The following is a 17,278-nucleotide window of genomic DNA, read 5'->3' on the forward strand; positions in this document are numbered from 1 at the left end:
TCTTTACAGACAGCAGAACTACCAATCATCACCAATGTTATGTTGAAAGAACGAGACTTATTCTTTATAAACCTATTTTTTTGTGTTATTTTTTACATCCATACATTCGTGAGCGAACATTAGCATCATGAAAACAACTGTCATTCCTTTAGCCAGTCTTTTTATTGATAGTATGGTGGCTCAGGATGTTTGGGATAAACACTCCCCCAGAGTTCAGGCCCCCTTTAAGAATGTTGGTATTCAAAGAGAAGTGGCCAGTAATTCCATTGGAGACATGTTAATACAGAGACCTAGATTCAATCCGTAGCACTATAGCGCAATTTAAAGGCAACGTTCTCGCGTTAGCAGAGAATGCATTCACAGTAAATGCTACATATGACGGTTAAATCAGAAATTACCTTTAAAAATGTAAATAACATAATAAGGTGGATCTTCTGCGGTACGGCTCGAATCTAGCCCTTATTTTGGAGTGGGGTTGCTATGGGTGGATCCTTTTGACAAGTTCTTTATTTAGGATTTTATATATATATATATATATATATATATATACACACACACACACACACACACAACTTTATAAAACACATTTTTTGTTCATAATCCACAAATATAAATCATACAAATTTTTTTATGTTAAATCATTTGCATAGATTTCCCATTAGTTCCTGCCTACATAGGTCACTGCACTTATCTGGTGTGGCTCAGTTAGTTGAGCATGGCACTTGCAACGCCAGGGTTGTGGGTTCGATTCCCACAGGGGATGAGTACGAAAAAATATGAAAAATGTAAGCACTCACTACTGTAAGTCGCTCTGGATAAGAGCATGTGCTAAATAACAAAAATGTAGAATGTGTATGTGACACATGAGAACCAGGAAACTAACTACTTGGAAATTCCTGTTTCAACACGCAAGCCAAAGGTTTCACAGCTGCAATAGTCTGATGGCCCATCATGTTATACTTACAAACTTTATTGACTTGCACAAGGTGTGGGCGTAACTCATATCGGGCAATAGACTGTTGCAGCTCTGCACTGTTTGAAGCTTCAGGGGTTTTTGCACACAGGTTCTGATTACTCAATCTGTAACCCGGAGTGTGTCATATTTCTTCTTTGCCCAGAGCAGGCGGGTCACATGCATGTCATCACGGTAACCAATGTCACTGCTCCAGCAGTACTCAGGAGACAGCACTCTGCTGGGCTTATGGAGCCACAGGTACTTGTTGAGGTGACTCTCGTCATGCCATAGAGCCTCCACCTGGTTCTCCTTGTCCTCCATGATGGTCTGGTAACAGGTCTCCGTCATATTTTTCACTGTCTGCCACGAGCCTCCAAACACGGCAGCATGATAGTAGAAGTCCCCAGTCTCCATGTAGGCCCTGGACCTGGGATTGTGGTCGTAGGTGTACAGGCTCTGTGGTCGGTGGTAGTAGAAGGCGTGGAGCAGAGCCACACAGTCTCCCAGAGCCTCTGAGCCGAACCGACCCACAAACACCTGGTCCACATCAAAACAGAAGACGTAGCTGCTGTGGTGACGAATCTCTGACTCAATGGCATCTGCGATGGACCTCATACGCATCATGGAGATGTCCTGCCAGCGAGAGTGTCTCTGCACCCTCACAACTTTCAGGCTCCGCCCAGGACCAAGCTGGATGTCTGGTACCCTCTTGGGAACGTCAGTGAACACATAGTATGTCACAGGTAAAGCCACCATAAAGTGACGCTCAGCAGAGAGAAGGAATGCCTCCAGGTAGGCATCTAGATACCTTGGGATGGGAAGGAGTAAAACCTCAGGTTTAAGAATAGAATCTCCAAATATGTTGCTTAAGTGACAGAAGTGTTTCATAAGAAAATAGTTGTCACGAAGATGAAAAACCGACCTGCCCACAGCGAATACAGTGAGAGAGACAGAGGAGTGGTTCCTTTTGTGCTCCTGGTCGTAATGATCTGGGTCAAACATTCCATCCCAGATCAAAGGGGCTCCCCAGTCAGTGCAGGTCTGAACATCACCTCTGGACCTGGTACGAACAAAGAGCCCAGCTAGCACATAATGTTCTGAGAACCATGTTTCTTAGAGCTTGGTGAGAGTGTGGTTGACCTATGGTTATTTTGCATACAACCTACCCACTACGTTCTGGGAATGGTGCAGGATAGTTTTTGGGCTTTGGAACATTCTCATCACATTTAAGGAACTTAACAAAATAACGTTATTTTCTTAGGAAACGTTCTGTTAAAGTAATGAAATACTAACAGTTCAAACATGGTTACATTTCATTTAATGTTTGGTAATGTTCTAGAACGTTATCCAACTGGTTTGACATTGGGAATGTTTTCAAATAGTTCAGAGAACATTAAGAAACAAGGTTCTTCTGTGGGAATTTCAATACTTCAGCATTACGTTTCCTACAGGTTTACTTATGGTTCTATTTAAAGTCATGTTCTCAGAACATTGAGAACTTTCCATAAAAACAAGAAAACATTAGTAATGTTCAAAGTATGTTCTAAGAATGTTATTTAACCACATACATTCCGTTCTCAGTGTCATCAAAACTCTCTAGCCTTGTGTGTTTTCCGCACCAACTAATTGGTCACACCTGATCTTAATGAGTGCTTGTTTTCTTTGAAATGGGGTCTGTTTGAATAGACTAAAATGAACAGCTTTGTATGAGTTTTAAAAAACATGGCTCGCCATCTCCATCCTGGTGGCGCAGTGGACTAATTCCATGGAACAGAAGATCATAGGTTTGAATCTCACTGACGCCATGCCACAAAAATATAAATATGTTTGTATGATTAATACCTAAGAAAAATAATTTCCACGTGTCCTATCTGTGCTTGGAGTTCAAAACAGTTAACCCAAACTAAGCTAGCAGTGTTATTAAAAGTCTTACTGAAACATTGAGTGAAAGTTAAGGAAGTTATTCATAAACCTTCAAATAATCTATAATTTTAGTTCTCAGAACGTTAATAAAACCTCCCAGGAAAACTTTCAGGGAACCATAGTAAAATGTTCCCAGAACCTCTCTGTAATCTAAAAATGTTCACTTCTGTTCTCAGAACATTTACAAAATGTTTAGTTTTACCAGTTCGGAAACGTATGGCTTCGTTCCCAGCAAAAATGTAGGTTTACACAACTTCTAAGAAACCAAATGTGCTAGCTGGGAGAGCTCTGGGTTTCAGAACAAACAACAACAGCTGTGTGTAGTATATAAAATCAGAGAGTTCAGGGAAACAAAAAGGAGGAAATTATATAGAATAAGAGGGTAATAAGGGTAGTTAACCCCTTTTTCTATAGACAGTGGGAGTGAGAGAGTGGAAGAGATGGGTTAACATGCTGTCAATGCTCAAAGCCCATTTTAGTGCATTTGAATATTGGACTTGTATACACAAAGCATGAAGCATTGATTTGACTGTTGGCTGGCTGGCTAATTCTTCCTCTTGTGCTACATACATACACTGAGTATACCAAACATTAGGAACACCTTCCTAATATTGAGTTGCACCCCCCTTTTGCCCTCAAAACAGCCTCAATTCGTCGGGGCATGGACTCGACAAGGTGTCGAAAGTGTTTTACAAGGATGCTGGCCCATGTTGACTCCAATGCTTCCCAAAGTTGGCTGGATGTCTTTTGGGTGGTGGACCATTCTTGATACACACAGGAAACTGTTGAGTGTGAAAAACCCAGCAGCGATGCAGTTCTTGACACAAATCGACACGCCTGGCACCTACTACCATACCCCATTCAAAGGCACTTAAATATTTTGTCTTGCCCATTCACCCTCTTAATTGCACACATACACAATCCATGTCTCAATTGTCTCAAGGCTTAAAAATACTTATTTAACCTGTCTCAATCTACAGTGATTGAAGTGAGTTTAAAAAGTGACATCAATAAGGGATCATAGCTTTCACCTGGTCAGTCTATGTCATGGAAAGAGCAGGTGTCCTTAATGTTTTGTATTCTCAGTGTATAGGGTCTGAAAAACATACATCGCAGGTAATACATTTGGTTCCTTGGAAGTTGTTGGAACGTACGTTTTTCTTTTCCAATTGGTTCTGGGAACGAAACCATATGTTTCTTGACAGATAAAAGGTTTTGTTTTTTTTACGTTCTGAGAACGGAAGTGAATATTTTGCCTGTTCTGGGAACATACACTACCAGTCAAAAGTTTGGACACACCTACTCATTCAAGGGTTTTTCTTTAGTTTTACTATTTTCTACAATGTACAATAGCAGTGAATGGAATCATGTAGTATCCCAAAAAGTGTTAAACAAATCAAAATATATTTTATATTTGAGTTCCTTCAAAGTAGCCACCTTTGCCTTTATGACAGCTTTGCACACTCTTGGCATTCTCTCAACCAGCTTCATGAGGTAGTCACCGGGAATGCATTTCAATTAACAGGTGTGCCTTCTTCAAAGTTAATTTATAGAATTTCTTTCCTTCTTAATGCGTTTGAGCCAATCAGTTGTGTTGTGACAAGGTAGCCCTATTTGGAAAAAAGACCAAGTCCATATTATGGCAAGAACAGCTCAAATAAGCAAAGAGAAATGACAGTCCATCGTTACAGACATGAAGGTCAGTCAATACGGAACATTTCAATAACTTTTAAAGTCTCTTCAAGTGCAGTCGCAAAAACCATCAAGCGCTATGATGAAACTAGCTCTCATGAGGACCGCCACAGGAATGGAAGACCCAGAGTTACCTCTGCCGCAGAGGATAAGTTCATTAGAGTTACCAGCCTCAGAAATTGCAGCCCAAATAAATGCTTCACAGAGTTCAAGTAACCGACACATCTCAACATCAACTGTTCAGAGGAGATTGTGTGAATCAGGCCTTCATGATTGAATTGCTGCAAAGAAACCACTACTAAAGGACACCAATAATAAGAAGAGACTTGCTTGGGCCAAGAAACACGAGCTGTCATGAAGGCAAAGGGTGGCTATTTGAAGAATTTCAAACATAAAATATATTTTGAATTGTTTAACACTTTTTTGGTTACTACATGATCCCATATGTGTTATTTCATAGTTTTGATGTCTTCACTATTATTCTACAATGTAGAAAATAGTAAAATAAAGAAAAACCCTTGAATGAGTAGGTGTGTCCAAATATTTGACTGGTACTGTACATTTTTAGGTTGCAGGGAGGTTCTGAGAACGTTTTACTCTGGTTCCTTGAATGTTTTCCTGGGAGGTTTTATTAAAACTTTCACTGAGGGCCTCCCGAGTGGCGCAGCGGTCTAAGGCACTGCATCGCAGTGCACGAGGCGTCACTACAGACCCGGGTTCGATCCCAGGTTGTGTCATGATCCGTAGTTCCATAGGGCGGCGCACAATTGGCCCAGCGTTGTCTGGGTTAGGGGAGGGTTTGGCTTGGGGGGCTTTACTTGGCTCATCGCGCTCTAGCAACTCCTTGTGGAGGCCCGGGCGCCTGCAGGCTGACTTCGGTTGTCAGTTGAACGTGTTTCCTCTGACACATTGGTGCTTCCGGGTTAAGTGGGTGGGTGTTAAGAAGCGCAGTTTGGCGGGTCATGTTTTGGAGGACGCATGACTCAACCTTCGCCTCCTGAACCCGTTGGGGAGTTGCAGCAATGAGAGAAGATCGAAAAAGGGGATAAAATACAACAAATAAATACAAATAAAAACATTCACGGAATGTTTCAAGACTTAATAACATAAACTACGTTTCCATCCACAGTTTTTATGCGTGTAAAGTCATGACAGCTGTGATGAAAAAATAAATACAATCAAGACATCTTGATGGAAACAGGAAGTTTCGGTACAAATGTATCAATTCCGACAGATAATTTGTTTGTTAGACATGGTTGGATCCATTTATTTCTGTAAAATGTATTATGTGAGAAATGGCATGAGCAAATATTGTTATGATAACCATCATATCGAAGTAAACTTGGAGTCACGCGATGGTATGGTGTGTGGTACTCCAACTACGACTTGGGAAAGCGTGCAGTTTATTAGGCTACAGATGGAATAAGTTATGATAAACATCACAGGGTGGTGAAAGTGCACAGTGATCTTGATGCTCCTTTCCAATAATATCGAGGGTCTTATTCTGGTGACATGATGATCGATGCTTGACTGCCATTTGACAAAAATATATATTCTCGCGCTTACCCATAATAATCTCATCATGTAGACTAGCCTACCCACACTGTATCTGCGAGCTGTTGACTAGACTGCACATGCCAAGACCAGAGTAGGCACATTTGCTTTTTAATGCAACAGGTTTTGTGACAAGATTATCTGTAGAGTTGAAAATGCAATGTAAACACATTGAACTTTAGATTTTTATTCGGTACATGAAAACTAATGCGAAAAATTACATTTTGTGTGCACATCATATTTTCTTTATGAGGATTCTAGAATATTCTATTGAAAATCTGTCACCAATTGGATGGAAACCTAGCTACTGCTAGCTTATTTTGGGTTAGTTATTTTGAACCAAGCACAGATAAGACACATGGGCTGCTTTTAGACAGGCAGCCCGATTCTCTTATTTTTTTCACTAATTGGTCTTTTGACAATTCACATCAGATCTTTTCACATCAGATATTTTTCAGAGCTGATCTTATTGGTGAAAAGACCAATTAGTTCAAACAAAATAAGAATTGGGCTTCTTGTGTAAATGCAGCCAGATAAATGTATTTCCTTAGGCATTAACCAAGCAAACACATTATTTTTATTGTGACACAGCATTAGTGAGATTCGAACCTATAATCTTCCGTTTTCTATCCATGGAATTAGTCCACTGCGCCACCAGGATGTAGATACCATACAAAAAAAAACGATGCATATAAAGCTGTTCATTTTAGTCTATTCAAACAGACCGCATTTCAAAGAAAACAAGAACTCATTAACAATTAGTGGGAGCGGCCAACACACCTGAACACACACACTTAACAAGATAGAGCAGGGTATTCAACTCTTACCCTACGAAGTCCGGAACATCTGTGACAGCATGGGCAGTGCCATTGAGGAAAACTCCATTTTGAAGTAGTCCATTTCCTTAACGATTGGTTGATCCCTCCTGAAGACATGACAACAGGGTCACCAGGAGGGATCAGCCAATAAAGTTGGAAGTCCTGCCCAGTTGACTACATTCAAATAGTGGAAGCCCTCAATGGCAATGCCCATTCTAATACGGCATTTTGGCCACAAGAGACCTCATAGAAGGAAGTATTTGTGGTGAGGAACTGCGGTGAGCTTAGCCCCATATTTTTACCAATAAAAAAGCCATTAAAACTATCTTTAGATTTCATTGTCAGACTCCAACGCAATATAAATAAAAGTAATGAACACAATAAAAGTGAAAGCATGCTCTGAGCATGTCATTGTGCAGCCAATAATCTATATAAAAATTGTTCCTACCAAAGGTCTAGGGAAGCATCTATACTATTCCCCAGCTTCAGCTTCTCTCCAGGGGCTAGAGGACATCGGTTCATGGGGATTAACCCCTCCAAGTACCTGCAACACAACAACATGCTGGGTCAAAACGTACACTACTCTTTCTGTTTCTAGGTTAAATGTATGGATAGTTTCAACTGATTGAATTCATATAGAAGAGCCCTATGGTCCTTCTTCCCAAACTTATGTTGCACAATAAGAAGTGAATAATTGGAGTAGGGGAATAGCAGGGGAAAGGGAAATACTTAGTCAGTTGCACAACTGAATGCATTCAACTTTCACATTTACCCCAACCTCTGAATCACTGAATCAGGGTGCAATTGTTTAGAAAATACACACCTTACTGCTGTAGGTGTGAAGTAGCCTATGAAGAGCAGCACAGAGGCACATGCTGCACATGTTAATACACGCTTTCCCTTGAACAATACTCTGCTGGATAATAGACAAGAACATTCTGTCAAAAGGTGCAATAGAGAGTCAATGCAATAACTGTCATTATAAGGCCCAAATCTAATTTTTCACCTGAAAACACATCATAAAAGACCAAGGATGTAAAAGACCAGGACATTTTCTTTTTCTTTTCAACAGTCTGATCTGACAAAGAAATCATTGACCCCAACATTGTGACCCTTTAATTTATTGTGATCAATGTAATTAGTTCATGGGTTATGGGAGGGATTTTAAAAAACAAACATTTAGGCCTAATATGAGTTTGGATTAGCATGGTTCCAGTCAAGGTGGGTTTTGTTTTTGTTGAATACTCTAAATCAAGTCAAAATAAATGAATATAAATAACTGGTCATTTCCTTTATCTTAAAATGAGTCTATTAACGTTGATGACATTGCATTATCACAGAAGCCATACCTCATTGTGTAGCCAGGAACTCTGTTTCATATGGTGAAACTGAGTGAAACGAATATGCTGAAGGAATTACAATTTCATTGTTAATGTGAATATCAAACGAATGTTATTCTGGCAATGATGAACAGCTCAACATAAAGAATTAATTATTCCTTGAATTTAGGGTAAAAAAACATTTATCATACATCTGTGATTCTAAAGTATCCTAAATACAGTAGGGATAATAATAAATGCAATGCAATGGACTGCAAACTGTCTGTAAGACACTAATATAAAACAAATATAAATTAGAGAGCGTTTACACAAATTAAAAACAGCAACAATGTAATAAGGTGTAAATGGAAATGTTGTCGCCTACCTGCTTTGCTTGTTAACACACCTGGCTGGTTGATGCGTCTATGAAACACTTAATCTCAAGAGTAGTTTCCTGTATATTGCGAGGGGAGAATTATTTACACCCAAAGCATGGAAGTAGAGAATCAACCCAACGTCGGTTTTTCCTGAACAGCTTTTACCGGTTTGCGTTTTTCGTCATGAATCTTGTTCTGGGGGCAGCTCTGCAGAGTGGTCACAAGCCGGCACAGCCACAAAGTCATACAATCAGATGTTAAACCTAACCACAATGCTAACCCTAATAATAAATTAAAAACTAAAAAGCTATTTTGTTTTCATGAACATTTACAATATAAACAATTTTGACTTTGCAGCTGGCCTATCTATAGGGGAGAGCGCTCAGGTCTGCCTCCAGGACAAAACTCATGACAATAAACGTCGATTTGCGAGATAGCTTTCGAGATTATGACGTTCTATAGAAAGCACAAATGGAAAATAAACAACATGCAAAACTACAGTGAGATATAAAAATACCAAAGCGCGGTGCTGAACATCACCAGGTGTGTATCATAGACCAATTTCAAATGCTTATTGGTATCAAAAGGTCATAGAATGGTTTTATACCAGTCCGTTTGGGGCATGAAAAGGCATTCGGGAATCTTTTGATTCAGTGTATGAGGTGATCAAATCAAATCAAATGTTATTTGCCACATGCGCCGAATACAACAGGTGTAGACATTACAGTGAAATGCCTACTTACAAGCCCTTAACCAACCAACTGCAGTTCATACTTTCCACAGGTAACTGAAAAGTATGGTATCTCCAACATCATATGCCTATTTGAAATAAGTGTTTGCCAAGGAACAACAGTTGATAACAAGCGCCTATACTTTTTTTGCTGTGAAGAGACAGAATTATTAGATCATTTGTTTTGGTTCTGTCCATTTGTAGCTTGTTTTTGGACACAGGTCCAGGAATGGCTAAATGATTGCAATATTTACCTGGAGCTAACCCTGCAGATAGCACTACTGGGTGATCTGAAAAGTCATAGTCAATCGATCAATAACATAATAATACTATTGGCAAAAATGTTTATTTTTAATTCACAATCTGTAGAAGCAATGAGAATAGAAAGGTTCAGAACTTTTGTAAAACATCACAGTACGGTTGAAATATATACAGTGGGGGAAAAAAGTATTTAGTCAGCCACCAATTGTGCAAGTTCTCCCAATTAAAAAGATGAGAGAGGCCTGTAATTTTCATCATAGGTACACGTCAACTATGACAGACAAATTGAGGGGAAAAAAATCCAGAAAATCACATTGTAGGATTTTTAATGAATTTATTTGCAGATTATGGTGGAACATAAGTATTTGGTCACCTACAAACAAGCAAGATTTCTGGCTCTCACAGACCTGTAACTTCTTCTTTAAGAGGCTCCTCTGTCCTCCACTCGTTACCTGTATTAATGGCACCTGTTTGAACTTGTTATCAGTATAAAAGACACCTGTCCCCAACCTCAAACAGTCACACTCCAAACTCCACTATGGCCAAGACCAGAGAGCTGTCAAAGGACACCAGAAACAAAATTGTAGACCTGCACCAGGCTGGGAAGACTGAATCTGCAATAGGTAAGCAGCTTGGTTTGAAGAAATCAACTGTGGGAGCAATTATTAGGAAATGGAAGACATACAAGACCACTGATAATCTCCCTCGATCTGGGGCTCCACGCAAGATCTCACCCCGTGGGGTCAAAATGATCACAAGAACGGTGAGCAAAAATCCCAGAACCACACGGGGAGACCTAGTGAATGGCCTGCAGAGAGCTGGGACCAAAGTAACAAAGCCTACCATCAGTAACACACTACACCGCCAGGGACTCAAATTCTGCAGTGCCAGACGTGTCCTCCTGCTTAAGCCAGTACATGTCCAGGCCCATCTGAAGTTTGCTAGAGTGCATTTGGATGATCCAGAAGAGGATTGGGAGAATGTCATATGGTCAGATGAAACCAAAATAGAACTTTTTGGTAAAAACTCAACTCGTCGTGTTTGGAGGACAAAGAATGCTGAGTTGCATCCAAAGAACACCATACCTACTGTGAAGCATGGGGGTGGAAACATCATGCTTTGGGGCTGTTTTTCTGCAAAGGGACCAGGACGACTGATCCGTGTAAAGGAAATAATGAATGGGGCCATGTATCATGAGATTTTGAGTGAAAACCTCCTTCCATCAGCAAGGGCATTGAAGATGAAACGTGGCTGGGTCTTTCAGCATGACAATGATCCCAAACACACCGCCCGGGCAACGAAGGAGTGGCTTCGTAAGAAGCATTTCAAGGTCCTGGAGTGGCCTAGCCAGTCTCCAGATCTCAACCCCATAGAAAATCTTTGGAGGGAGTTGAAAGTCCATGTTGCCCAGCGACAGCCCCAAAACATCACTGCTCTAGAGGAGATCTGCATGGAGGAATGGGCCAAAATACCAGCAACAGTGTGTGAAAACCTTGTGAAGACTTACAGAAAACGTTTGACCTGTGTCATTGCCAACAAAGGGTATATAACAAAGTATTGAGAAACTTTTGTTATTGACCAAATACTTATTTTCCACCATAATTTGCAAATAAATTCATTAAAAATCCTACAATGTGATTTTCTGGATTTTTTTTCCTCATTTTGTCTGTCATAGTTGATGTGTACCTATGATGAAAATTACAGGCCACTCGCATCTTTTTAAGTGGGAGAACTTGCACAATTGGTGGCTGACTAAATACTTTTTTTCCCCACTGTATGGCAAATAGAAATCCTATATGGATGGTGTTAAGAGATAGATGGGAGGTTTGAATGGAGTTGAAGGATGGGACTAATAACAAATAACAACAAATAATAACAAGATAACTAATAATGTAAGCATACTGTGTCCATAATAAGTATATAGGTTGTATGTTGGGAGCTTTTGGGAAAGAGCACAGTTAGAAAGATATGGCATATAGAAGCAAACCGGATGGACATCATGAAAATGATCGGAGAGGTTGAGAGTAGAAGAAGTTCAGGAGCAAAAACAAAAAAAACTAATAAAATAGAATTATTGTAAAATTGACTGTGTCCATAAGGTGTAGATAGTAAGTATAGGCTGGAAGTAGAGGCCTGGGCATTGTTGTTCACTAATTTACCCCAAGTAGGGAAAGGATGGCGGGGTTGAAAAGTAATAAAGGGGAGTATATATATAAAAAACATGGGGGATTGGAAGTGATGCAGACAATTACATTGATAGAAGTTACAATCTATCTGCAATATTAAGCTGATCTACCCCCAAGAAAAAAAAAGAAAAAAGATAAAAGAAAAAAAACAAGCGCCGTTACTGGTTTGAAGTTTAATTTATACATTATTATGTAAGGACATATTGGCCAATAAAAAGAATCCAAAACTATTGGAACATTTTCATACTTTAACTTTTTGCTCATTCTTACACAAAGTCCATTCTCCCTTAGTCTTGACTGTGTGTAATGCAGCCAATGTAACCTTGTATATGGTACCACCTTGCAGGACAAAGGATTTTTTTGTTATAGACCTACAGTGGGGAGAACAAGTATTTGATACACTGCCGATTTTGCAGGTTTTCCTACTTACAAAGCATGAAACAAAAATCTAGAAAATCACATTGTATGATTTTTAAGTAATTAATTTGCATTTTATTGCATGACATAAGTATTTGATACATCAGAAAAGCAGAACTTAATATTTGGTACAGAAACCTTTGTTTGCAATTACAGAGATCATACGTTTCCTGTAGGTCTTGACCAGGTTTGCACACACTGCAGCAGGGATTTTGGCCCACTCCTCCATACAGACCTTCTCCAGATCCTTCAGGTTTCGGGGGCTGTCGCTGGGCAATACAGACTTTCAGCTCCCTCCAAAGATTTTCTATTGGGTTCAGGTCTGGAGACTGGCTAGGCCACTCCAGGACCTTGAGATGCTTCTTACGGAGCCACTCCTTAGTTGCCCTGGCTGTGTGTTTCGGGTCGTTGTCATGCTGGAAGACCCAGCCACGACCCATCTTCAATGCTCTTACTGAGGGAAGGAGGTTGTTGGCCAAGATCTCGCGATACATGGCCCCATCCATCCTCCCCTCAATACGGTGCAGTCGTCCTGTCCCCTTTGCAGAAAAGCATCCCCAAAGAATGATGTTTCCACCTCCATGCTTCACGGTTGGGATGGTGTTCTTGGGGTTGTACTCATCCTTCTTCTTCCTCCAAACACGGCGAGTGGAGTTTAGACCAAAAAGCTATATTTTTGTCTCATCAGACCACATGACCTTCTCCCATTCCTCCTCTGGATCATCCAGATGGTCATTGGCAAACTTCAGACTGGCCTTGGCATGCGCTAGCTTGAGCAGGGGGACCTTGCGTGTGCTGCAGGATTTTAATCCATGACGGCGTATTGTGTTACTAATGGTTTTCTTTGAGACTGTGGTCCCAGCTCTCTTCAGGTCATTGACCAGGTCCTGCCATGTAGTTCTGGGCTGATCCCTCACCTTCCTCATGATCATTGCTGCCCCACGAGGTGAGATCTTGCATGGAGCCCCAGACTGAGGGTGATTGACCGTCATCTTGAACTTCTTCCATTTTCTAATAATTGCGCCAACAGCTGTTGCCTTCTCACCAAGCTGCTTGCCTATTGTCCTGTAGCCCATCCCAGCCTTGTGCAGGTCTACAATTTTATCCCTGATGTCCTTACACAGCTCTCTGGTCTTGGCCATTGTGGAGAGGTTGGAGTCTGTTTGATTGAGTGTGTGGACAGGTGTCTTTGATACAGGTAACGAGTTCAAACAGGTGCAGTTAATACAGGTAATGAGTGGAGAACAGGAGGGCTTCTTAAAGAAAAACTAACAGGTCTGTGAGAGCCGGAATTCTTACTGATTGGTAGGTGATCAAATACTTATGTCATGCAATAAAATGCAAATTAATTACTTAAAAATCATACAATGTGATTTTCTGGATTTTTGTTTTAGATTCCGTCTCTCACAGTTGAAGTGTACCTTTGATAAAAATTACAGACCTCTACATGCTTTGTAAGTAGGAAAACCTGCAAAATCGGCAGTGTATCAAATACTTGTTCTCCCCACTGTATATAATAATTTACTATAGAAATGGGGTTAACAGTTAATATAGTTTATTTACAGTATATTATTCCATGCTATGAAATCAAAATGCATAAGAGAAGCATCAATATGGGACAAATAAAATGTGATGATACAATTATAATAAAGTTAAGGCTTAAATGCGTATATAAAAATAACAAAATGTTAATCATTAATATTTACAAAAGCTGAGGAACATAGGCACATCCAGGTACTTTCCGCAGGTGCTGGAGTTGTAGCAAAATTCATGAAAAACAGAAAGGAAAACGCTGCACACTGCTGCTCATGCTCCCTGGTGATATTTATTTATAACAACGTTTCAACCCTGATGAAGACCTAAGGGTCTGCTGCATGAGTAGCAGTGTGTAGAGTTTTCCTTTCAATCATTAGTATTTAGACATGAGAGCAAAAGGATTACAAGAGACAAGGAGGTATTTTTGTACATAAAGATATCTACACATATTTCATGGGACACCCAAAACAGGAATTTACTCATTTTCTATTTAAACATTAAAGGGCATATAATATCCTGCAGGACATAGCTGCAGAATAAATGTAAAAAATAATCACTCAGTAGAAAAGTCGTTCCATGTCATTTCAGCAAGCCATGACACCCACCATCTCAGATTGTTCTGAAATTGTTTCTGTAGTTAGAAACAGATAATATTTGCATTCATGAACCATTATTTTGTTGATTTAATTGAATCTCAGATAAATTAAGCTAATTGATTGCACCCAAATTGGCCATTTTAATTTCAGTAAATATAGTACCCAATATCCATTTTGGACCAAACTTCTTCCTACCAATGATTAAGACATGATGAAAAAATAAATCATAATCTAAAGTCACCCACGGACACCCCATGCCAATCCCAAGTAGTATGAAGCTGTGAGTATTGCTTTTCCATACTATGTAATTTCTTCCCTGTGAATGTTAGTATTTTTCCCTGTTCATTGAAATTAGTGATGGAAGTCGCTTGAATTATTTACCATAAAGTAGTGTGAAAGTACCAGGTTTTGACCACTAGATGCTGCTGTTCCTGCTATACCTCCACACTCTTATCAATTTTGCTGGTCTCTTGTGTTTATTAAATAGATCCCAACATTTCCTTTGCAATTTTGGGTAGAAAACCAATATATTTGGCTAAGGATGAATTGTGGTCATCCTCACAATTCAAGCCAGTCCTCCAGGAAAACAAATCAGTTTGTCCTTCTTTTACTCTTAATATGTGTCCAGGAAACGGCCCTTTGTGTGTGGTTCATTCGCTTCAAAAAAGGTCTGGATTAGTTACTGTTAGACCATTTCTGGTGAACAAGCAAATTATTAGGCTACAGCAGTTCTAATGGTTTCAATGTTATGGTCTCTAATGGTTTTCAATGGTGCACATCCCAAACACACACTGCAATTGGTATTGGATTGTGTTGGGTTTAATTGTAAATGTCACAATACATACAGAGCTGTTTCCTGATAATTTTATTGAAAAACATAAGACTGCCATGCAATTAATTATATTATTAGGGTTGTCACAACATTTTAGTCCCTAGCCCATTTCTCCATCAAAGATTTGGGCTTGTAGGGAAGTCTTCATTTAAGAATTGTATAAGGATAGCTCTCTCAGAGAGCGGCCACTTGTTGGACTATTCAAAGAGAGTTTGGTTGAAGCACTAGGTTGCTAAGAGAAGGACAAACTGAATTGCTTTCATGGAGGAATTTTTGTATTTTTATTAAGTTTGGTCCAAATCGTATGTTGGGTACTATATTTATTGAATATTATCTGAATCCTACAAATTAGAATGGCCAGTTTGGGTCCAATCAATTAGCTACATTTCTCAGAGATTAAATTATATTTAAACAAAATAATGTTTCAGAAATGATAATCCTATCTGTTACTAACTACAGAAACAATTTCAGAACAATCTCAGATGGTTGGTGTTGTAATCCTCTCTTGTGCTTTTTGAGGTGCAACAACCCAGGAGACAGTGAGGAGGCAGCACATGTTGTTCTTGGCAGAGTTTCACAGTTGTAAACCAATGAAAGGCCAGGAGGTATCACATTTTGTAATATGCTCTGCCATTTTCAACCAGATAGCACACCATATCCATCACTGGCAGACGGGGAAAATATTCCAATTCAAACGGTTAGGGATTACAACTACTTGGTTCATAGGTAAAATAGAACGGAATATGAGGGTACCCCTTCCCTCATCAATGTAAGTAAACAAATATATGTAGCACACAGGCAGAGCTCATGCATGTACTTTACCACAGCATTCCAAATGGTAAAGGGGTTCATTCGGCAAGTCACATGAAAATGTTACATATAATGGAATGTGTGTGTGAAGATATTTCGTATATTTCAATTTTAAAATGAGTTTGTCTGCTTTAATTACAATCTTGTTAAAAAGTATCTCAGTTGCTGGAATGGCTTGAACCAACAAGTACATACAGTGCATTCGGAAAGTATTCAGAGCCCATTACTTTTTCCATATTTTGTTACGTTACAGCCTTATTCTAAAATTGATGAAATTATTTTTTCCCCTCACCAATCTACCTACACACAATATCAAAGTAAAAACAAATGTATTAAAAATAAAAAAAACGGAAATATCAAATGTACATAAGTATTCAGACCCTTTACTCAGTTCTTTGTTGAAGCAACTTTGGCAGCGATTACAGCCTTGAGTCTTCTTGGGATTGACGCTACCAGCTTGGCAAACCAGTATTTTGGGAGTTTCTCCCATTCTTCTCTGCAGATCCTATCAAGCTCTGTCAGGTTGGATGGGGAGCGTCGCTGCACAGCTATTTTCAGGTCTCTGCAAAGATGTTCTATTGACTTCAAGTCAGGGCTCTGGCTGGGCCACTCAAGGACATTCAGAGACTTGTCCTGAAGCCACTCCTGCATTGTCTTGGCTGTGTGCTTAGGGTCGTTGTCCTGTTGGAAGGTGAACCTTCGCTCCAGTCTGAGGTCCTGAGCGCTCTGGAGCAGGTTTTCATCAAGGATCTCTTTGTACTTTGCTCCGTTCATCTTTCCCTCGATCCTGACTAGTCTCCCAGTCCCTGCCGCTGAAAAACATCCCCACAGCATGATGCTGCCACCACCATGCTTCACCGTAGAGACGGTGCCAGGTTTCCTCCAGACGTGAACCTTAGCATTCAGTCCAAAGAGTTCAATCTTGGTTTCATCAGACCAGAGAATCTTGTTTCTGGTCTGAGAGTCTTTAACTCCAAGCGGGCTGTCATGTGCCTTTTACTGAGGAGTGGCTTCCGTCTGGCCACTCTACCATAACGGCCTGATTGATGGGGTGCTGAAGAGATGGTTGTCCTTCTGGAAGGTTCTACCATCTCAACAGAGGAACTCAGAGTGACCATCGGGTTCTTGGTCACCTCCCAGACCAAGGCCCTTCTCCCCCGATTGCTCAGTTTGGCCGGGCGGCCAGCTCTAGGAAGAGTCTTGGAGGTTCCAAACTACTTCCATTTAAGAATGATGGAGGCCACTGTGTTCTTGGGGACCTTCAATGCTGCA

General features: G+C 40.1%; 1 protein-coding gene across 2 annotated transcripts; it reads right to left on the reverse strand.

Moving 5' to 3' along the window:
• Positions 1-209: 209 nt before the first annotated feature.
• On the reverse strand, positions 210-8,782 carry LOC121574840 (alpha-1,3-galactosyltransferase 2-like). Of its 2 annotated transcripts, none has more exons than XM_041887465.2 (6): positions 8,647-8,782; positions 8,292-8,348; positions 7,766-7,855; positions 7,391-7,486; positions 1,878-2,015; positions 210-1,763 (listed from the first exon to the last, which is right to left on the reverse strand). In XM_041887465.2, the coding sequence occupies exons 2-6, from the start codon at positions 8,294-8,296 to the stop codon at positions 1,076-1,078; spliced, it is 1,017 nt and encodes a 338-aa protein (XP_041743399.2). In that variant the 5' UTR covers positions 8,297-8,348; positions 8,647-8,782; the 3' UTR covers positions 210-1,075. The 2 variants fall into 2 exon arrangements, with proteins under 2 accessions (XP_041743399.2, XP_041743398.2); XM_041887464.2 differs by having other exon boundaries at positions 7,766-7,858.
• Between the last annotated feature and the right edge of the window lie 8,496 nt (positions 8,783-17,278).

Source organism: Coregonus clupeaformis, chromosome 10 (genome assembly GCF_020615455.1).
Source record: "Coregonus clupeaformis isolate EN_2021a chromosome 10, ASM2061545v1, whole genome shotgun sequence".
Taxonomy (NCBI): domain Eukaryota; kingdom Metazoa; phylum Chordata; class Actinopteri; order Salmoniformes; family Salmonidae; genus Coregonus; species Coregonus clupeaformis.